The sequence below is a fragment of the Brachionichthys hirsutus genome, chromosome 12 (genome assembly GCF_040956055.1).
Source record: "Brachionichthys hirsutus isolate HB-005 chromosome 12, CSIRO-AGI_Bhir_v1, whole genome shotgun sequence".
Classification (NCBI taxonomy): domain Eukaryota; kingdom Metazoa; phylum Chordata; class Actinopteri; order Lophiiformes; family Brachionichthyidae; genus Brachionichthys; species Brachionichthys hirsutus.
The window spans coordinates 12,527,754-12,548,464 of NC_090908.1; the positions used below are offsets into that span (position 1 = coordinate 12,527,754).

General features: G+C 54.0%; 4 protein-coding genes across 5 annotated transcripts in view; 1 reads left to right on the plus strand and 3 right to left on the minus strand.

The window, feature by feature from the left end:
• Positions 1 to 3,536, minus strand: part of pgap1 (post-GPI attachment to proteins inositol deacylase 1) — a 4,007-nt gene extending 471 nt beyond the window's left edge. The window contains exons 1-13 of the mRNA XM_068745977.1: positions 3,356 to 3,536; positions 2,678 to 2,831; positions 2,427 to 2,602; positions 1,463 to 1,634; positions 1,223 to 1,383; positions 1,091 to 1,143; positions 943 to 1,009; positions 728 to 872; positions 581 to 639; positions 388 to 471; positions 264 to 313; positions 128 to 179; positions 9 to 62 (exon numbers count right to left, since the gene is read on the minus strand). Of these exons, the coding sequence (XP_068602078.1) occupies positions 9 to 62; positions 128 to 179; positions 264 to 313; positions 388 to 471; positions 581 to 639; positions 728 to 872; positions 943 to 1,009; positions 1,091 to 1,143; positions 1,223 to 1,383; positions 1,463 to 1,634; positions 2,427 to 2,602; positions 2,678 to 2,831; positions 3,356 to 3,517 (1,389 nt within the window). The 5' untranslated portion in view covers positions 3,518 to 3,536. The remainder of the gene's footprint in view (positions 1 to 8; positions 63 to 127; positions 180 to 263; positions 314 to 387; positions 472 to 580; positions 640 to 727; positions 873 to 942; positions 1,010 to 1,090; positions 1,144 to 1,222; positions 1,384 to 1,462; positions 1,635 to 2,426; positions 2,603 to 2,677; positions 2,832 to 3,355) is intronic.
• Positions 3,537 to 4,168: 632 nt separating this feature from the next.
• Positions 4,169 to 6,350, minus strand: maip1 (matrix AAA peptidase interacting protein 1). Its single transcript, XM_068746252.1, has 5 exons — positions 6,036 to 6,350; positions 5,871 to 5,942; positions 5,067 to 5,190; positions 4,773 to 4,923; positions 4,169 to 4,690 (listed from the first exon to the last, which is right to left on the minus strand). The coding sequence occupies exons 1-5, from the start codon at positions 6,348 to 6,350 to the stop codon at positions 4,612 to 4,614; spliced, it is 741 nt and encodes a 246-aa protein (XP_068602353.1). The 3' UTR covers positions 4,169 to 4,611.
• On the plus strand, positions 5,973 to 8,307 carry tyw5 (tRNA-yW synthesizing protein 5). Of its 2 annotated transcripts, none has more exons than XM_068746249.1 (9): positions 5,973 to 6,083; positions 6,624 to 6,733; positions 6,812 to 6,966; positions 7,054 to 7,123; positions 7,195 to 7,239; positions 7,314 to 7,451; positions 7,536 to 7,623; positions 7,739 to 7,855; positions 7,935 to 8,307. In XM_068746249.1, the coding sequence occupies exons 2-9, from the start codon at positions 6,653 to 6,655 to the stop codon at positions 8,231 to 8,233; spliced, it is 993 nt and encodes a 330-aa protein (XP_068602350.1). In that variant the 5' UTR covers positions 5,973 to 6,083; positions 6,624 to 6,652; the 3' UTR covers positions 8,234 to 8,307. The 2 variants fall into 2 exon arrangements, with proteins under 2 accessions (XP_068602350.1, XP_068602352.1); XM_068746251.1 differs by lacking the exon at positions 5,973 to 6,083 and adding an exon at positions 6,137 to 6,229.
• Positions 8,308 to 8,425: 118 nt separating this feature from the next.
• The window catches only part of lrrfip1a (leucine rich repeat (in FLII) interacting protein 1a), a 17,253-nt gene continuing 4,967 nt past the window's right edge, over positions 8,426 to 20,711 (minus strand). Inside the window, exons 3-26 of the mRNA XM_068746209.1 lie at positions 20,644 to 20,704; positions 19,014 to 19,033; positions 18,842 to 18,889; positions 17,807 to 17,848; positions 17,430 to 17,480; positions 17,273 to 17,308; positions 16,673 to 16,738; positions 16,558 to 16,599; positions 16,389 to 16,448; positions 16,058 to 16,141; positions 15,807 to 15,884; positions 15,403 to 15,483; positions 15,019 to 15,045; positions 14,817 to 14,942; positions 14,591 to 14,662; positions 14,262 to 14,432; positions 14,081 to 14,173; positions 13,808 to 13,900; positions 13,575 to 13,667; positions 13,263 to 13,389; positions 9,472 to 9,521; positions 9,270 to 9,390; positions 8,973 to 9,157; positions 8,426 to 8,882 (exon numbers count right to left, since the gene is read on the minus strand). Of these exons, the coding sequence (XP_068602310.1) occupies positions 8,775 to 8,882; positions 8,973 to 9,157; positions 9,270 to 9,390; positions 9,472 to 9,521; positions 13,263 to 13,389; positions 13,575 to 13,667; positions 13,808 to 13,900; positions 14,081 to 14,173; positions 14,262 to 14,432; positions 14,591 to 14,662; positions 14,817 to 14,942; positions 15,019 to 15,045; positions 15,403 to 15,483; positions 15,807 to 15,884; positions 16,058 to 16,141; positions 16,389 to 16,448; positions 16,558 to 16,599; positions 16,673 to 16,738; positions 17,273 to 17,308; positions 17,430 to 17,480; positions 17,807 to 17,848; positions 18,842 to 18,889; positions 19,014 to 19,033; positions 20,644 to 20,704 (1,935 nt within the window). The 3' untranslated portion in view covers positions 8,426 to 8,774. The remainder of the gene's footprint in view (positions 8,883 to 8,972; positions 9,158 to 9,269; positions 9,391 to 9,471; positions 9,522 to 13,262; positions 13,390 to 13,574; positions 13,668 to 13,807; positions 13,901 to 14,080; positions 14,174 to 14,261; positions 14,433 to 14,590; positions 14,663 to 14,816; positions 14,943 to 15,018; positions 15,046 to 15,402; positions 15,484 to 15,806; positions 15,885 to 16,057; positions 16,142 to 16,388; positions 16,449 to 16,557; positions 16,600 to 16,672; positions 16,739 to 17,272; positions 17,309 to 17,429; positions 17,481 to 17,806; positions 17,849 to 18,841; positions 18,890 to 19,013; positions 19,034 to 20,643; positions 20,705 to 20,711) is intronic.

The following is a 20,711-nucleotide window of genomic DNA, read 5'->3' on the forward strand; positions in this document are numbered from 1 at the left end:
TTTGAGGCCGAAACGACCAGGTGAGTGACCGAAGACAAGTCCCCGAGACTCAGAATCAGGACCTGGAGGAGGACAAACGGCAGCTCAGAGCGGACAGGGAGGCGCCCAGCGGAGGACGGGTCGTTACCTTGTACGGTGGGAGGAGCTCCGTTGCCGTGGAGAGATCCACCGCCTGCGAACTGGGAGCGGTGGAGACGGACAAAGCGTCCATCAGGACGATGAGAATCAAAGGGCGAGGGACACGGGGAGAGGCGGACTCTTACCACGAGGAGCCGCTCCTCCGCACGCAGCCGTAGACCCAGCCGCCCATTTCCTGGACAGAGATCAATCAGCGTCACGTCCCAAACCGGCGGCGGCGGCGAGAACGCAACGCCGCCGAGGACTCACCAGGTCGTCGCTCCGGCAGTAGAAGTGGCTGTAGGCCTTCCTGCGGCTGGACAGGGCAAACAGGAAGTACTTCACTTGTCCTTCCTGTGGACGAGGACAACCGGCGTGCTTACGATCCAGGAAATGACCATTTCGCTCGTTTCTCGTTTCAAAAACACGACGGCGTCGACGGCGTTTTAGCATCGCCGCTGACCTTGGGCGTGGCGTACGCCAGACGCAGCGCGTTCACTTCGCTCCACGTGTCGGAAAAATCTGGAAAACGAAGAAGAGGAGGAGGAGGAGGAAGACATTAAATCTGCAGCGCCGTGCTTGCCGCGTGCTCCTCCGCGGTTCTTCTCACCCAACAGGAAGACGGGGGCCTCCGCGGGTCCCCCCGGGTGTCCCCCCGGGTGTCCCTCCGGGCGTCCCCCCGCCAGCGTCCGGACGGGGTGTCTGACGAAGTGATAGTTCAGCACGGGCATCTTCTTCTCTGGGTTTTCTGTGAACTGATGAAAACCCACCGGTTAGCCTCCGCGCTACATCGGACACGCAGCCGGACAGAACGCGTCCTCTGACCTGTCTCGTTTCGGGGTCGACCAGGTCGAAGAAAGCCCTGACGGTGGCGAGGACGAGCTCTTTGCACCTTTGCGACAAATTCCCTTTTAATAATCGGCATATTAGTCGAGGCAGAAACGACGAGTGTCTCAGAAGTGCTGTTCTTTACCAGACGATGGACAGATGGTCGGTGGACACCCACGTCCGGGGGACGGCGGTCGCCTTCGGGACATGGAAACGTAACGCGAGGAGGATTCACGGCTTTTATTGCCCCTTTAAACCCGCCTGAGACGACACTCACCACCAGGGACAGCTTATTGGCGTCTCCCGGGAGACAAGGCAACGCCGTCAGGCCGGAGCGGACCTGGTAGTCACGGTAACCACCCCCGACAGACAGAACCGTGATGTTGGCGAGCTTGCCGGCGTTGTTCACCCACTTCTCTCTCACGGCGGAGTAGAACTCTAAACGGGAGGCGTGTGAGGGAGGTGAGAAGGAGACGCAAGCCGGCGGCGATGCGACGGCCAGTGGGCGTGTCCTTACCCAGCAGGTACGGGTCCAGAGCCAGGACCGGAGCCCGGTGGGGGGAGGCCTGGGTGATGATGAGGTTCACCAGGTTGGTGTTGAAGCGGGGTAGCGTGTACAGCGCCCGGGCGACCACGCCTCCCATGGAGTGACCGACCAGCACCACGCTCTGCGGGGGGGTCTTCAGGTGCTGGGGGCAGAAGAACATTCTGCTCTGGCATCTTACCTGAGATTTGTGCTGCGCCACCGCAGGCTAAAGGCAGGCTAAACGCAGGCTAAAGGCAGGCTAAACGCAGGCTAAACGCAGGCTAAACGCAGGCTAAAGGCAGGCTAAAGGCAGGCTGAACGCAGGCTAAAGGCAGGCTAAAGGCGGGCTAAAGGCAGGCTGAACGCAGGCTAAAGGCAGGCTGAACGCAGGCTGAACGCAGGCTGAACGCAGGCTAAACGCAGGCTAAACGCAGGCTAAACGCAGGCTAAACGCAGGCTAAACGCAGGCTGAACGCAGGCTAAAGGCGGGCTAAAGGCGGGCTAAAGGCGGGCTAAAGGCAGGCTAAAGGCAGGCTAAAGGCAGGCTAAAGGCAGGCTAAAGGCAGGCTAAAGGCAGGCTAAAGGCAGGCTAAAGGCAGGCTAAAGGCAGGCTAAAGGCAGGCTAAAGGCAGGCTAAAGGCAGGCTAAAGGCAGGCTAAAGGCAGGCTAAAGGCAGGCTGAAGGCAGGCTGAAGGCAGGCTAAAGGCAGGCTAAAGGCAGGCTAAAGGCGGGCTAAAGGCGGGCTAAAGGCGGGCTAAAGGCGGGCTAAAGGCGGGCTAAAGGCGGGCTAAAGGCAGGCTAAAGGCAGGCTGAACGCAGGCTCATATTTATATCTTATAAATATGATAAATACTTGGCCGCAGTATTCCGGTTTGTGACATGAACCAGAACTCCTGCACTGAACCAGAACGCCACCAGATATCCGTCATCCGGACCCGGCGACCCCCCGCCTGACCTTGTAGAGCCTGAGGATGGCCTTGATGCTCTCGTGCAGGAAGTGCGTCTGTCGGCGCAGGCTGCCGCCGTAAAGGGCCACCAGCTCCTCGTTGAAGTCCACGGTGAACACGTTGAAGTGGACTCCGCCCTCCACGTCGCCGGCCTTCCTCAGCGCCACGGAGCCCAGCGAGCGAGCTTGGAGAGGAGAAGATGGCGGTCGGTCTGCGGCGCGCTAACAGCCGGTCTTCATCACGCCTCCGCTCATCTTACCCTGCTTGTAGCTGCCGGCGTTCCCCGGCAGGAAGAGCACGGGGGCCCCGGTGAGTTTGAGGGCCCGGGTCTCCTGGGCGTAGAGGCCCTCGCCGTAGAGGTAGAGCCCGTAGGCCGGGTACTGCCTGGCCACACGACGAGGCAGCGCCACACGCTGGGGACCCAACAGAACCGACACAAACGGGCGTTCTGACTCCCTGCTGGTATCAATACTTCATTTACAGAATCAATACTTCATTTATAGAATACTTATTTATAAAAGGGTCCGATTCAGCAGATGCTTCCCTTGAACAAAATAAAAACACACATTTTTAAAAGCTATTCTTCCATGACACCCCACCAGATGTGCCCCCAGATGTGCCCCCAGATGTGCCCCCAGATGTGCCCCCAGGTGTGCGCCACTTCCGGGCGAATGGACACATTAGTGAGGACAAAGGACATAAATTAACATTCACCTGCTTTAATCGATGCATTAAATGCGTTTAATAATCTAATATAATCTAATATAATATAATCCCTAGATCGGAGTAACGCCTGAGGCATCAACCTCGCGATGCTAGCAGGTGTCAGGAATTAGCTTACGTTAGCATTTCCGCGGCATGCTACGAGCTAATTACGGGTCCAGTTGGGGGGGGGGGGGGGGGGTCGTCGGGTGCAATAGTTGGCCGCCACACTCACGCGGTACTCCGGGTACTCGAACATGTAGGTCATGCTGCATCTGTTCTCCTCGAAGCCCGTCAGCAGCTCCCGCAGGCCGAGCGCCAGAAGCCCCAGAGCTAACCCGTAGAAGGCCCCGGCGGCCAGCCTCATGGTTCGGCTCGGATTCCGGGCTCCGGACATCACGGGCGCTTCACCTCCATGTTTTCATCTCCGTTCCGGCCGCGGAAGACACCGCGAACCCAAGACCGTCACTTTCACCGGCTGCGCCCACAACAGGAAGCGCTTTCCCTGCGAGGGGCAGCTATTGGCAGGCTGTTCGACCAATCACAGGACAGAACGGGAGAACAGGGACCAATAGGAAAGCAGGTGGTGCAACACAAATTATACCGGGACGTTTCGCCGCTTTTAGTTATATTACTATACATAATAGTGCTTATATATATATATAAGCACTATTTTATTTTGCATCTATCCTTACTCATAATAGAAGTCCTGTAGTAAAGTAAAGGGTAATGGTTTTTTGGATCAGCGCTGAATTTCACTCATAAATATTAAGCCCCTAAACGCACCAATTTTTTTAAGATTCTCTGGAATATACGAAAAAGAAAAAAAGATTTATTAAAAAATTAAGTAAATTTCAGTTCAAATTTCCTTCTTTCCCAAATCTTTCTTGAAATCCGTTTTGTTTTTATCTGACCTAACAAATGGACTGATTGAAAACGTGAAGGAAACCTTTATCTCCTCGTCTGTATTTGCATCTCGGCCAGTGATTTATACTAAATATAATTAACTAAACACAGTACATTTTGCATCTTGAAAACACGAGTGCAATATTCTTGATTTTTCAGTTTATTGTAACAACATCTCCGCTGCAGGTGCATCAAGTCGCCGAAACCCTCGCAAAGACACACAGTATTTATTTAGAAAGCACTTCAGGGTTCGGCCACTGCAGGTTGTTTACAAGAACAGGTACGATGCTAACGCAGACGGGACAAACAAAAGCTTATAGTGAGTGATATTTGTCTCGTCAGGCCTTGCTCCAGACGGCAAACACAGTTCCAGAAGAGGAGTTCAAGTTTTGGCCGCCGTTTACGAATGGCAGCGGAGAAGATGGATCAGAAATGATGAATAAAATCATAAAGAATCCAAGTTCGTCGCGGTGCTTTCCTTTGACATTCCTGCAGATGCGTCTTGTTTTCCGTCTAAATCTAATTAAAGAAAACACAGATTTTCTCCAGCTTCCACCGGCACAGCCCCGACCAATCACAAGCACTTTACTCCAGAATCTTGGAGTGTTCTATCCTGGTAATGGTCCAGTCTGGAGGCAAGCCCTTCCTAAACTCCCTCTGGAATCTGTCAGAAAACGGGCAAACGACCAGTTGAGATCAGATATTCCAACGTTTCCATGCCACATGCACAACAAAGACACGCTTACTCGTAGTTTGCAGCCAGAACTCTCTTTTTGGCTGATTTGGCGCCTTCATCAATGGCCACGTGGAAGACGTGGGTTCCCGCCGGGCTGTCGTCAGGGAGATCAGCGCTCGTCAGATACCAGAAACGCATCCGGATACTGACAAACTTTCTCTCTGCAAAAACAATAATCACACTTTCTGTCAGTTTGTACTCAATAACATGAAGGAAGATGATTCTGGATACAACCGACTTCAGACACACACTGGAAGGACGCGTCAGAACGAGCCTGTACGACATGTTTAAAGCTAACGCTGACCGTCGCTATGGTAGATTCCCACATCTTCAGCCGTCGTGTACATGATTTCATCAGCCGTCACAGAGAGAGCCTCCTTGTGGCTCGACGGCAGCGAGCGACATTTCGCCTCCAGCTCCCCAATCAGCTGTGAGGAGACACAGAGCAGAGAGTGCTACGCCTTTAACAAGCGTTAAGTGTATGACACTGGGTGAATACAATTATAATGATTTTTAAATCAAAAGAAATTTGGCCTGGTTTCCGTCTAATTTATTGGTAATTTACCGTCATTCATTGTCATTTTGTATCTGTGGTGTGATTTATTGTAAATTTATTGTTAGTTTGCATCTGTGGTGTAAAATTATTTTTATTTTTCTAATGTTATTTTGCATAAATTGAGTAATTTAATATTGGTTTTATTTTTGTTTGTATTGTTAAATTTGTATTGTTAAATGTCGATGATTTATGTACTAAGGACTCTCAACGGAAACAAGACCGCAAGGGCTTTTTTTAGACAGGATGTTTGACTTTATTTGTACTGTAATACATGCTACTGTGTGACTGTACTTGTACTGTAATACATTCTACTGTGTGACTGTACTTGTACGCTAACATTCTATCTAATAAATATATTCATCATCATCATCAGAACCATAGCCGGTTCGAATAGATTGTAAATAAATAATGATGATGATTAAATGACTGGAAGAGCACTTTGGATGCCATTTTATGCATCTTTACGTCATCACAGAGGGAAAACCCTGCAGATTATATCGGATTAATGTGCAGCGCGGACTAAGTTTGGACCTTCTGGGCTCCCGTACTCACGTCTTTAGACACGAGCCCTTCCAAAGCGTGAAACTCGCACTGAGACAGGAGCCCGGAAACATGGATGAAAGCCTGCGCGAGACCAAAAAAACAACAGAATAAATGACGTCACACACAGCCGCAGCTAGCTACGCGAGGCTAACGTTAGCAGCGTGTGTGACAGACCTGCTTCGCTCCCGCTGTGAACTCCTCGATGTTGAACTCGTTATCAAAGTAAGCCCTGATCAGAAAGTAGTAAACGCGGGTTCGAATCCAAACGAGGGGGTTCGAGATCCCGAAAGTCAACACTTTGTGCGTCTGGTTCTGTCCGCCCCGCTCGGAGCTGTACGGACGGACCGGCGCAGTCCCGGCGGCGGGAGGTAAAGAAGCTCCGAATGTTTTACCGGTCCGGTTCCGGAAACTACTTTCACTTAAAAATAGACGGCTAAAGCTAAATGTTCGTTGTACTCTGGCGCAACCTCTTAATATCGGAAGCGCCATATTTATTTTCAGCCGGAAGTCCTCTTGTCCGCGCGCATATATCGTCCGACGAGGAACAAAATGCTTGTGTTTAAAAATACAGATATTACTGCATCAAAAATTAGAAATAGAGTAAGTTTAGTGTATTTTCCAATAAGTACAACTATATTTTTGTGTTAATTATTAAGTCAATGTTCATCAGAACGTAGAGTAGAGAACACTGACTGCGCGTTTCTTACGGGAAGGCATTTGATGTAACACCGGAATCATTGGCGAGTTGTTGACGTCCTTCAGACGGAGATTTCTGCGGAACAAAATGTCCTATGGAGCTTCAGGGGAGAAAGCCCGTGTCCATATTCACAGGAGTGGACGAGGACGTGTTTCTGCGTGACATCTATCCACAGGTGAAGTTTAAACCGTGCGTGGGCGTGCACGTGATTGGCCCGCAGCCACAGGTACATTAATTTGCGCTTCCTCTGCAGCGCAGACCGGCCCTGCTGAGAGGCGTGGATCTCGGGCCGTGCGTGGACAAGTGGACGGTGGACCACCTGGCACGGAACGGCGGAGACAAGGAGGTGAAGATCCACGTCGCGGCGGTTCCGCAGATGGATTTCCTGCGCAAGAACTTTGCGTACAAGTGAGATGTCCCCCTCCATCAGTCCAACGGGACCGGGTCCGTGTCCGTGTCCCGGTCCATGTGTCAGCTCCGCGTCTCTGTCTGCAGGACTCTTCCGTTCAGTGAATTAGTCAAAAGAGCGTCGGAGGAGAAACACTCGGACTTCTTCCTGTCTGAGGTAAAGTCGAATCTCTCGTGGGCGCTTTGAGAGCCGGTTCCGTTTCGTAATGGCTGAACTCCTCGTCCTAGGACGAGCGCTACTACCTCCGCTCGCTGGGGGAGGACGTACGGAAGGTATGGCGAGTCCCTGGCAGACTATAAACGTCCCCTGTGAGTCTCCCGCAGGACGGTTTGTCTCTCCGTTACAGGAACCGGCTGATCTGAGCAGACAGTTCCCGGTCTTGGCGGCGGATTTTCGCGTCCCGCCCTTCTTCGCGCCGGATCAGTTCTTCTCCAGCGTGTTCCGGATCAGCTCCTCCGGCCTGCAGCTGTGGACCCACTACGACGTGGGTGCGGCTTTCTGTCCGTCCTCCGTGGAGGTTTGCGTTTCACTGAGCGTGAGGATCGATCGATCTCCCGTTCCTCTCCAGGTGATGGATAACCTGCTGGCCCAGGTGACCGGGAGGAAGAGGGTGGTCCTCTTCAGCCCCCAGGATGCACTGCACCTCTACCTGTCAGGCAGGTGGCTGTAAAAAGACGCTAGAACAGGAATGTGGACTCGCCGCGTTCCTCGGCGTCGACTTCCGACCCGGGTGAAAACTGTCCCGCCTCCGCTCCGGTTCTGTCCCATCAGGAGATAAATCCGAGGTCCTGGACATCGACTCCCCAGACCCGAAGCGCTTTCCTGACTTCGCGAAGGCCGGGAGATACGAGTGCGTGCTGGAGCCTGGAGATCTCCTCTTCATCCCCGGTAAGCCGGGGCAGGCGTTCCTGAGCCGTAGCGCCACCCACAGGTGATAGACGTGTCCCCGTCCCCGTCCCCCTTTCAGCCCTGTGGTTCCATAACACCGTGGCGCTGCAGTTTGGCGTCGGCGTGAACGTGTTCTGGCGTCACCTACCCGCCGGCAGCTACGACCGGAACGACCCCTACGGGAACAGAGACCCCGTGGCCGCCGCCCGGGCCCTCCAGGCCCTGGAGAGGGCGCTGCACGCTCTGGATGAACTCCCCGCCGACTACCGGGACTTCTACGGGCGCCGGATGATCCAGCGCATCCAGAGACGGACGTCCCGCGGCGGACGGGAGGACTCGGAGGGGACGGGGCCCACGAGTCAGAGGAGCAAACAATAAAATGGGATTAGACCAAATGTCCTTTAATCGTCTCTGTCTGGGTTCTGCTCTGGAGGACGGACGGACGGACGGACGGACGGACGGACGGGGGGGGGGTAATAAAGTCCAGGACTAAGTGCAGATACAAATATGCTTTGAAGTTTTATTGCGCAAAGATTACAGTTCTTTGAGTTTCTTACACTTAAAGCTTTGTAAACAGTGAAGCAGCGTCTCCCCAGTGCCCCCCCCCCCCCCAGTAACACTGCTTTGAGTCCCCATTGTCACATTTCTCTCGTGAGCCTCAGCGAGCCGCTGCGCTGCGTCCACCGGCATCCGATCATCCCCGCAAAAACTGACCGGTCCGACAGAGTCCAGTTTCAGACAGAGACCCGGAACCTTCCTGGAAACGCGTCGGCTGAGGAAACGCTTTCGTCCACGAAGCCCCCGGTGTCTTCTGGGTGATGCCGGGTTTTCCGTTTCCCCCCCGACGGATGCAGGACGAGTCTTTTTCCAGCCGGTTCAGGATGGAGAGAAGGTGGAGGCGACGTGCGAGGAGGCGGGGCTACGGAGTCTGAGCGATGCCACGGCTGGACTTCATCTTCTCCAGTCGTTTGGAAAGGTGGCTGTTGGTCGACTCGAGCTCGTCCGCTTTGTCCAGCGCCGATCGCAGCTGTGGAGTCAGAAGAGACGTGAACGGGACGGCCTCCATCGGAGGAGGCGGGGCAAGCTGCACGACGCACGCCGAGGCGTTGGTCTTTACCTCCCTCTGAAGCTTCCGTTTCTCGGCCTTCAGCTCGTCCTCCACCCGCTCGGCGTTCTCCGCTGCAGACTTGTAGCGCGTCACATGACCTTCCAGCCGGGTCACGTTCTGCTCCAGAGCCGTCGCCTCCTGCTCCGCTTTCACCAGTTTGAACTTCAGATCACTGATTTGCCGGTTTGAATCTCCTGGAAAAGGCCAAGCAGACATTCCCGTTGCTGGAAAACGAAGTAGCGAAGCCGAGCTGCCGGACCTCCGGCGAGCGTCGGGCGAGCGTCGGGCGAGCGTCGGGCGACTCACGCTGCAGGTCCGTCGCGTTCGGGTCGGTGCCGTTCTCCAGAACGACGCCGTCGGAGCCCGGGCTGCTCTCGGTGCCGTTCCTCTGCGTCTTCTGCTCCAGCTGGGCCTTCAGCTTCTTCACCTGTAGATGGCGCCAGAACACATCAGCTGATCAGTGAATAACAGCGAGCGCGTTTAAACGATCAGCGTGCGTTTCACCCGCCTGCTCGATCATCTTCTCACGCTCGTCCACCAGCTTCCTCAGGCGGATCTCTGGAAGACGAGGCGGAGGAAGGGATGAAAAAAAGAAAGGTCAACGCGCGTCGGGTTCTTATTTATTCATCACATGCTAGAGGACACGAGTATGAACATACCAGGGGTGGGAGGAGCCAGCGAGGTGGTGCAAAAAAGGGGGCTGGGTCAGGGTGGGAGGTCGACGCATGCAACAGACGGGCATCCGTGGGCTAGTGATGGAGTGGCGTGGGGGGGGGAGGGGCATGCACAAGCTGTGGAGAGGAGGGTCAACGCACGCCACGACACGCAGAGCAGACACGACAGTGACGAAGACGCACTGCTCCTCATCCACGCAAAGGAATTCCACCCTAAAACTGCATTTAGATCAAAGTGTTTATTTTCCATTAAGCGCAGCAAACACACACGAATCAGACAAATCTAAAATGTAATTCAGACACAAGTCCTTTCAGGACACGCGTGTTTGACGTGAACATTTTAACCCCGACATGACCGCGTGCACGGTCGCCGTCGTACAGGCAGGACCTGCTGCTCACGTCGTTCACGACGTCATCATCCGTTAGAACTCACTTTGTGATCTCTTATTTTGGAGTAAACGGTGAAAGCGACCGCTAGCGGCCGCCTGAAGGCGTTCCTGCGTCTAAATAAATCACACATAGACGCTTTAAGCACAAACAACGTTTCTGAAGGAAAACGGAGCGGATCGGGTTCCGGTAGGAGAATATTCCGACGCCGACGAGGAGACAAAGGGCACGCATGATCGCCTGGTGAAGAAGCTACGCTAAGCTAAGACATCTTACACTCCTCTCTGCCCTTCGCTTTGCCCTTCTTGCCGTTCTTCTTCACCTCCTTGTTGCCGCCCCCTTGATCCGCCCCCCTTGGCAGCCGGGCAACGACATCGAGTCCTTCCTCTACGGGCGTCTGGGCCTCGGGTTCTGACCCGACGCCCGACTGCGCTCCAGACTCCCGTTTCCCACTCGCAGGCACAGCTCCCTGGAGCGGCTTCCTCCCGTACTCTTCATCGAGCGGGTCGACCCGCTCGTCTTCGTCGGCCGTGCACTTCTCCGCATTACTTTGCCCTGAACCGTCATGGCCGCCTTCCTCCGACATGGCTTCCACTCCCTCCTCGATGCTACCCTGTAGCTTCCCAGCCAGGTTTGCAGCGACGGCGGCCTCCACGTCCATGTCATCAAAGTCAAAAGACTGGCCTTCCTCGTCTTCCCCGTCCTCTTCCTCAGTGTCCCGGGGGTCTGGCTGAGAAGAGCACCCGTCACTGCGTCTGGACTCCAGCTCCGGGTCCTCTGCAGCGGCCGGTTCTTCGGTCCCGTCGTCCGTCCTGGGAGAACGAGCAGCGTCTCCCGGAGAGTCGGGATGATCGATCCGGTCGGTTTCGTCGGTTTCAGGAGACGCCTCGTTTGATTCCTCCGGTTGTTCGACTGATTCCAGGCTCTTTTCCGTCTTCCCCGCTGATGGGTTCGCGTCCCCCTTCTCTTCCCTCCGGCCTTGGATCACAGCCTCAGGACCGTTACGCGAGACGGCAGGTCCACCTTCAGGGTTCTGCTCGCTGGATGGAGACACTTCCTCGGGACCGTCCGAGCTCTCTGGACATTCGGCGTCGTCGCTTGGATCAACAGACACTCCGGTCTCATCCTCTGTGGATTCCTTCAGAGTTTCCACAGGAGGAGACGTCTCAGCGGGCGCTTCAGCCTTTCCCGTTTCGGTTCCTGAACTCCGTTCCTCATTCCGGTCGTCCTCTCCGGCGTCCCTCAGAGTCTCAACGCCGGACGAGGTGCCAGAAGTCGTCACGGCCTTTTCCGTCTCCACGCTTTGCTCCGTAACGTTCTCAGATTTGGGATCCCTTCTGGATTCCTCAAGAGTTTCACTCAGAGAAACGATTTCAGTGGGCGCATCGACCTTTGCCCTTTCGGCTCCCAAACGTTGTTCCTCATTCTGTTCATCCAACGCCTCGTCCTCTCCGAGCTCGTTCGGCGTTCCGATGGTAGACGAGGAGTCAGGCGTCACCACGGCCTTTTCTTCTTCTGCGCTTTCCATTTGTTCATCCTGATCATTCTTTTCAGGATCCATTCTGGGTTCCTCAAGACTTCCAATCGGAGAAGACCTTTCAGTGGGCGCATCGACCTTTGCCCTTTCAGCTCCCAAACTTTGTTCCTTATTCGGTTCTTCTAAAACTTCATCCTCTCTTATTTTAATGCCAGACGAAGCAGCAGAAGTGATCTCAGGCGTTTCCTCTCCTGCGTTCTCCGTCTTTAGAGTCCGTCCTTTCGTGCTCCGCTCTTCCGTAACATGATCCATTCTTGAGTCTTGACAGGTTTCGCTGTGAGTAAATGCACCTACTTCCTGCTTCCTGTCCTGCTCAGTTTTAACCTCACTGACGGAATCATCCACATCAGGTTCTGCCGTTTGCTCTTTCGTAGCCGATTCCGTCTCTTTTTCTGCTTTGGTTTCGTCGTTTTGTTGGTTCTTATCCTCCGGTGGGCCTCCTTTCTTTTTGTTTCTCCTCTTCTTTCTTTTCTTCTTCCCTGAGGCTGCGCCATCCTGATGCTGGGATTTACAAACTTCCTCTGCCTCGCCCGGATCCTCCGGTTCCGCTTGAGGTCCGGTGCTCGATGGAGCTGGGACGAACTCATCGGGTAAACCTTCCTTCACGTGATCCTGAGGGACTTTTTCCTGAGGACATGATTCCGGCTTATCCTCCTCAACATCTTTCTGTTTCAGTTCTTGCTCGTCACAAATCTCCTCTCTAATTCCTTCAATTTGAGCGTCAACACCCCTGCTGGGTTCTAACGGCCCTAAATCCGGGTTACTGGTCCCTCCCGCATCCATTTCTGGAACATTCTCCTCAGAACTCGTTGCAACAGATGCGTTAATGACAAAAACATTGGATTCTGTGTTTAAACATTCATTAAATTCAACATTTGTGTCCTTATCGAGGCCTTTTTCTTCAACATCGTCTTCTTCTGTGGCAAAGAGCGTTTGTTCTCCGGTCGGCGTTTCCAATGTTGCCACGGTAACATCACAGAGCGCGTCTTCCCGAACCGGATTTGGATCCAGCTCTTCCTCTCCTCTACTTGTCAACCGAGTTTCCTCTGTGTTGCCTGAGAGATCATGAAGAGCAGACGGTGACCGGGCGCCAACACGGTTGACTTCAGACAAGACTTTCAAAATGGTGACCCTTCACAGGGGAAGAGCAGCGGCAGAAATCAGGCTAAAGCAGAACCGATCGATCGGATTGATTTGGGGACCGGAAACGGAAGCACGGAGCCGAGACGGCCGAGAGGAGCACAAGAGGAGCAGGAAGAAGAGACGCAGCAGGAACCCTGGAGGGAAGTTCTCCATCCCCAGATCATCAAAGAGGACGATGATGAAGAGAAGCAGACCGAACGCTCTTTAGTCTTTACACGTCGTACCGTTCGCCTCTAAACCATCAACCCTACAGGGATCACAGGATTAGTTGTGATTGAGAAGTCGATGACAGAGATGCACAAGAGGCAGCAAAAGCCAAAACACCAAAGAAGGAAACGGAAGCAGGCGGTTTCAGGCGACTACAAAGCTTTACATTTCTGCAGGATCAGCAGAGTTTACGCTAAAATCCGATCTAAAAGCCCAAATGTCGACGCCTCCTTTACGTCCGTCTCGGCCCACATTTTCTCTCATGGAGCGCGACGAGGAGTAAAAGTCTACAGACGGTTTTCCGGCGTGCCATGCAGAGAGAAGAAACGATTCCACGAAAGGCTTTTTTACCGAGCATGCTGTTCCCTTCCACCGGGGACGAACCCACAGCCGGCGGGGAGGCGGCGGATCCGTGAAGCTCCGCCTCTCCGAGGTCTCCATTGACGTTCAGATCAAGTCCCGATACGATCCCGTGTTTCTACGCACAACAGAAAGTCCAGCGTGAGCTCCAACACAAAAAGAATCAGATTACAGTCTACCTTGGAAAACAAATCCAGGATCTAATTTTATTTTCCATGTTTTAACGGAGGCAATAATAAAAAGGGATTCTCCCCGAGCTGCAGCCGGGAGGATGACGAGGATGAAGAGGATTCTCACACAGACCTTCAGAATGTCTTTGAGCTTCACCACCTCTTCCCGGAGCTCATCCCGCTCTAGTCGGATAGCATCCGAGTATTCTTTCTGCCGCTCTAAGGCCTGAGCGCCGAGGACGAGGACGAGGACGAGGACGAGGACGAGGACGAGACGTGAAAAGCGGGGAAGAAGGGAAAGTCGGCCTTCAGGTTCATGCAGAGGAAACATGGAATCGTGAACGCGCGGGGATGACGAGGCTGTACCCCGATCTTTTTATCCTTCCACTCCACCGTCTCCTGCAGGTCGGAGATCTCCCTGACAAAGCCTTCCTGTTTCAGACGCAGCTGACGGATCTCCTGAGCGGCGGGAACAGGAAGCGACGTTTGACAAGTAGAGAAGAAGAAGAAGGAGGGATTAGAGAAATGAAGCGCATGCGTATCTGCAGGGTGTGGAAAGACGCTGCGGCGTGAGTGAAAGTCGCGTCGCCTTCGGGGGCCCCGCCCCGTGCGGCGTCTCAGCGGCGTCCAGATACTCACGTTCAGCAGCTCTTCACTCTGTCTCAGCGTCTCTTTCATCTCGCCGAGGTGGAACTGGAGCACGCCGTGGGCGTGTTTCTCTCTGTCCACTTCCTGTGGAGAACCAGCGACCTTTAGTTCATGACGATCGCGACCATCCGCCCCTGAGAATGACCAGAAGGGGGAGCCCAAGCCGTCGCACCTTGACCTTCTCCTCGTAGCTCCTCTGCGACTCGGACAGCAGCTCCTCCAGCTCCATGAGGGAGTCCTTCAGCGTGTCCACCTGGTACATCAGGTTGTTCTTCTCGTTGTCCAGCTGGGCGTTGGACACCATGGCCTTACGGTACTTCTCCTCCACCTCTGCTAACGCGTCCTAGTGTAGACGGGAGATCAGGATATAAAAGGTGCATCGTGTCCCCAAGCGTTCCTTGAACTGTCGGGACGGCCCGCGGGACACGCAACGAGGAAGGACAGAAACGTGCCGAGTGGATAGGAGGACAGCAGCGTCAAACAGACATCAAAGGGACGCACCTTGGCTTCTTTTAGGTTCTGCGTGTACTTGATTTCCACGTCTTGAATCTGATCCTTCAGCTCGTGAATCTCCTGGCGAGGCGGCGGCGAGCAGAGAAAGTGCAGCACGGCGGCGTCGGGAAGAAGGTGATGCAGAGAGTTTGAAGAGCGAGAAAAGTCAACAGGAGCGGAGAAAGAAAGGCCGGAAACGGTTCCTCTTATCCCCTTTGAAAGGTTTCGCCTGTACCTTGATTTCTCGAAGAGCGGCCTCCCCGTCTACGGTCACGGCCGTGTCGCAGCTTCCTCTCCGTGAAGAAGAGCCGCCTAAAGACGTGAGGGTTCCTCCCGTTAAGGCGGAAGCCGCTCGAGAACCCTGGGAAGTAAAAAAAAAAAAGGGTTTCCGTCAAAGGTCTTAAACATCAGCCGACTGAATCCACAGATCTACTCACCTTCTCGAGGTATTCTCTGTCCTCCGCCTGTTGAGACAAAGAAAATACAGTGAAGGAGGGAGGACACGTCTGATGACGAACCAACGGATGGAACATGTTCTCCAATCTGCCATCGAAGCTTTCCGCAGAGTTCCTTTCGCATGAAAGGTGCAAATTATCAGTACAGGATTTTTAACGCAGACCGCATGTTCAAAATAAACTTCAAACAAAAGAAAAAACCAGCTGCCTGCGCAGGCCACACACACATTAACCTCCGACACACACTCTGTGTGGCACCACCCCCCCCCCCCCCCTCCTAGGCTGAGGGGAAGGAGAATCAGAAACAGCCACCCAAGCAGGAAGTCGGCTCACATCAAGTCCTCGGCCTCCTGCAGAGCGACTCACATCAGGGAAGTCAGGAATAGTAACATCATCCAGGTCCCGGGTCGCACTCCTCAGAAAACTGGCCACAGAGCTGCAGTTGTCCTGGTCAACCACCAGGGGGCACACCAGCGCAACAAACAAGTCAGCAGGTCAATACCAACAATTAAGATTTTAAAGTAAGCCTGAGCAAATGCACATCTGCTAACAACCAGATCATGCTAACAACCAGATCATGCTAACAACCAGCCGCAACATGCAAGAATCACATTACTGTATTCTAATGTCAAACAGATATCCCCACGGCAACCATCCCGACGTAGATGCACCGGCTGTTAAGGTCGTGTGGTTTCACAGGTTGGTGCTCGAGGCCGATGAAACTCAAAGCCCAGGCTTGTTAGCGACGTGTCTGGGGCGGGGAGGCTCACCACCGGGCTGGCTCGGGCCGAACTGGCCCTGGACGAGGTTCTGGAGCTCGAGCCACGATAACTAGAGAACTCTAAAGGCTGCAGAGAAAGGACACGGCAGAACAGTTTACCGAAAACTGAAACGTCCGAGCTAATAGCATGATGCTAATAGCGATGCAGCTAAACAAGGAGGACGGCAGCGATGCGGTCTGTAGACGCTGCGTTCAGATTCACTTCAGTGAGACAGGAGGAGAGTCTGGATGCATACAGACCTGGAAACCATTGAAGGCGGGGCCTGCGTGTCTGGGAGAGGACAGACCATCGAAAGCGAACAAGTCAGAGGAAGAGAGAGAGGCCTGGGCCTGGAACCAGGAAGGAGGAGGAGGAGGAGGAGAGAATGAAGAGGGAGAAGCTTCATCACCAACGCTGTTAGCAGTGCGGTTCATACGGTGCGTCATCATCACGCCACACGCCACACGCCACACGCCGCACGCCACACGCCGCACGCCACACGCCACACGCCACACGCCACACGCCGCACGCCGCACGCCACACATGCAAAGTCAAGCTGGTCACGCCATCGATTCGTGCAGGCCGACCCACCGGCTGCAGCTCTAATCTGGAGCCACGAGACGCCCGGCTGTCATCGCTGAGTCTGGAGCTCTGAGAGTCAAACAGCACAGGAGCTACAGGTCATCCTCAGAGAGGGAGGGGCGCTGCACCCCCCCCCCCCCCCCCTCACCTACAACCAACACACCGAACAGCTACTGACCCTGCTGGACGCAACGCTGTAGTCATCGTCACAGCCGTTCCTCTGTGGATGAAGGACACGAGTGAGAAGGCGTCTCTGGGGGGAGGCCGTGGGGGGGGGGGGGGGGCTTACGTACGTCTCTGTCTTTGTGTTTATGCTTCTTCTTTTTCTTTGTCTTCTTGTGTGAGAGCGAGGAGGAGTCCTTCGGGGGGGGGGGGGGGGGGGGGAGACGAAGAACACTGAAGCACCTGAGAACCAAGGCACCGCAGGACACCGACATGCACGCCACCGACATGCACGCCACCGACATGCACGCCACCAACGTGCACGCCACCAACATGCACGCCACCAACATGCCATTAGGAAACGACTTGAGGCAACCGTCTCAGGATCTCTGGGGTCATGAAAGGTCAGGAGAAATGTTTTCCACATTGCATAGCACACAAGAAAAAGCGCAGGCCTTTTGAGACGTAGCCGAAAATAGTGGCGACTGTTTTAGTTGGAGGAAACATCCAGTTATTTTGGGTCTGACTGACTCGAAGGCCGTCGCATTCCTTCACAGAACCAGCAAGAACACGGAACCACAAGATTCAAAAAGAACTACGGGACGCGTGAACCGGTTTCACTCCACAAACAATTCAGACATGCTTCGTGAGATTCTGTCCCGACGCCGAGACAAACTCCAAACAAAGAGTTAGTCAAACGACTCATTCCCACGAGCCTCCCTCGCTCTCACCCCTCCACCGTAAGCCCGGACCGGATCGAGGTCCGACTGCACAAGAGACACAACGACATCGACGTAAGGCACCGAGCAGAGGCGGTCCTCGCGTCGACAAAGGCTCGGGAGGACGGGTCCACCGTCCCTAGCGCGTGCGTGTGTGAGCGGTACTGACCCGGACGCTGCCCCGGCTGCCCACCGATGTCCGTTCATCCTCGTCCGAGAGCTGTGTGAGAAAGAGAGACACAGAAAACGGACGGTTAGAGTTTTAGCAAACTTTCGTCATCGAGAATTTACCGTAGAAAAGTTAGAAACGCACAAAATAGCGAGAGTGATTTACGGTAGGACGGGCCGGCGTGAGAAGATTGTTTGGGGCTGCTAGCATGGGTAGCTAAAGCTAGAAGCTAATTAAGAAGGAGGGAGGGGTAGCGTCGAGTTAGCGTTGCTAGTTAATGTAAAGTAATCTTTGACCCTGGAGCGGTTCTACAGCTCCGACGTTGTCGTGGTTACAGAGGAAAGGCATGAGGAGATGGAAACAGGAGGCCTACAAACCGTGTGAATCCGTGAGGAACGTGAGTATCTCTCACTGTCTTCCTGGATGAGGGAGGGGTGAAGATGAGGAGGAGGAGGAGGAGAGAGATGTTAGAAGATGGAGAAGAAAGGCGGCGGCCACTGCTAAAGGTCAGCCTTCCTGCTGATCAAAGGGCGTCCGATTCGTACAGACAGAAATCTACGATGTCAGAAATCTACGATGTCGTGGTTTTAGTTGACCAAACGAGACAACGGCGTGAAGACACGTTCAATAACAACAAGGACGCCATCACACTCCCACGGCGGGCGTGCAGCCCATTTAAATTCCATCCACCGGTCGTGTTTTTATTCCAACATTGATCTCGATCCGAACCGATCATCCAACCAGCAAGCCTCCGGGACAAGCATGCGGCGCCTCGGTCAGGACGCACACAGCGGGGACGAGCAGGACACGCACGGTGTCCTCACCGCAATCCACACAGTTAATCTCATGCACTGGCACCAATGAGGCAGACGGACATGGACATGCCCCCCCCCCCCGCTCTGAATAAATGGATTATCATTAATGGCCGAGCTTTGATTCCTCATAATCCACTATTTTCTAGAAAGGCTTCACAAGAAGTTGTAAACACATGCGTGAATGTTTCAGTGACATCACAGAGAATGTTTCAGTGACATCACAGCGAATGTTTCAGTGACATCACAGCCAATGTTTCAGTGACATCACAGCCAATGTTTCAGTGACATCGCAGCGAATGTTTCAGTGACATCACAGAGAATGTTTCAGTGACATCACAGCGAATGTTTCAGTGACATCACAGCGAATGTTTCAGTGACATCACAGCGAATGTTTCAGTGACATCACAGCGAATGTTTCAGTGACATCACAGCGAATGTTTTCAGTGACATCACAGCGAATGTTTTAGTGACATCACAGCGAATGTTTCAGTGACATCACAGCGAATGTTTCAGTGACATCACAGCGAATGTTTCAGTGACATCACAGCGAATGTTTTAGCGACATCACAGCCAATGTTTCAGTGACATCACAGGTACCATCCACTGCTCAATATCGCCCCATTTGCTGTCCCTCGGTCGTCTAATCTGGAGTCCAAGCCGTACTATTTCTGAGACAGGAAGTGAGGGAAAACAAATGTTTGGGGGGAAAAGAACAGACTTTTAATAGTTTGTGTTTAAATGATTGGTGGCGGATGAGGAAGAGGCCTACCTTCTGCACCTGAAAGATCTACAGCCAACATGGATGAGGGGGTAGAGGGCGGAGGACAAACACGAAACAGGGCGGGGAATAAAAGAAGAGACGGAAAGACAGATTAAAGCGTAGAAAGAAAGGCAAAGTCGGCTGCAGGGAAGAGACAGGAAGTACGTCCACGAGGGAGGTTTCTGCTGGAAACACAAGTTCTAGCGTTTTCCTGATTCCTTTCAGCTGGCATCGGAGCCGGAGCGCCGCGTCAATGCCGAACACTCACTCGTCTGACCGAGCTGAGCAGGAGAACGTTTAAACCCGCCTCCGCCGCATCGTTACTGAACTTTGGCCGTCTGGACACCCAATTAGCAGCGAGCCAGGTGCCGCCATAAGCCCATTCACAAACGCAGTTACACAAGCAGCTAGCGCCGCGATGCTACGCCGCCCTCCGTTCGACTCACCAAGCTCGCCTTCTTGAGAGGAGGGGTCTGCGGGCGCCCGCTGAGGGCGGCCCTCAGCCCCCTCCCCGCCAGCCGACGCCCCGCCATGCTGCTGCCCCTCAGGGAGCCAGGAGAGCTTCCATCCTTCAGCAGTCAGCAGGCAAGACGGCGGCCAATCATGTCGACAGGATCGGCGAGGGACGGAGCGCCGAGATTTGTGTTCCCGTTCGCCGCCACACGGACGAGGATCCGCCTTCAGATCCCGGTTTTGTTGAGAGAGGAAACATCCGGAAGACGCGCAGAGCGGCGACCCATCGCTCATGGCAACCAGCAGAACGGTTCTGGACAAGGAGCCCAACCCGCTAAGCTACTTTGGAGCACGGCTTATAGGTTTAAGGACACACACCCCGGCCAGACCGGGCTTAACAATGACCGTGTGTGTGTGTGTGTGTGTGTGTGTGCGCGCACATGTAGACTGTTGTTGGACGCCCCACCAGTGTTTTGATTGGCATTTTTATCAGAGTTTCTGTTGTCATGACAACTAAATTAGGCCGCAGGGACCCGTCTGTAAATAAATATGTTTAAAAGCATAATAACTACTCTGACATCCATCTTCCTCCCATCCCGACATCAGTGACCGACTCGATGAAGTCAGAGCCGCGTGTCCGGCGCCGCCGGGGCTTCGTGGAGCCACACCTCCAAATCGTTTTCGGTTCGGTTCGGTCGACAGGTGAGAGTCAGACGTCTGTTTGCGTGGGTGAGATTACTGCTAGCTAAGAATAGCGAGCTGGGAAAAGTGCGACTCATCGGCGGTGAAGGAAAAAGTCCACCAACATGCCGGGCTCTCTGCGGATCCGTCGGCTAAATGGGTCGCGTGAAAGACGTCCGCCAGCTCGAGCGCCGTTTCTATTTTCAGACTGATGTGGACCCGCCTCCATCGCCCAGCCCTTCATCAAAGAACACCTCACCTCAAAGCGAAACCACTCTGCATCGTGTTTGTTCAAGCGACAATGAAAAATGTTAGCGAATCCCCTCGGCTCCAGCGCCGCGTTGACCCGTCCGACCTCTGGCCCAGCTTCAGGGCCCGCAGTGATGCTAACAGGAAACGCTTTTGTGCAAACAGCAGAAGCGCTGCGGATATCCTGGACGCACACGGCGACGCCCAGTGGAACGGCAGAAATACGGTTAGCTGTAACTAGGAGCCGTCTCACCTCCTTCTTGTTGGCGCTCCAGCTCCTTCATACGGATCTCTCGGGCTTCTGCCCTGGCCGCCCTCTTCGCC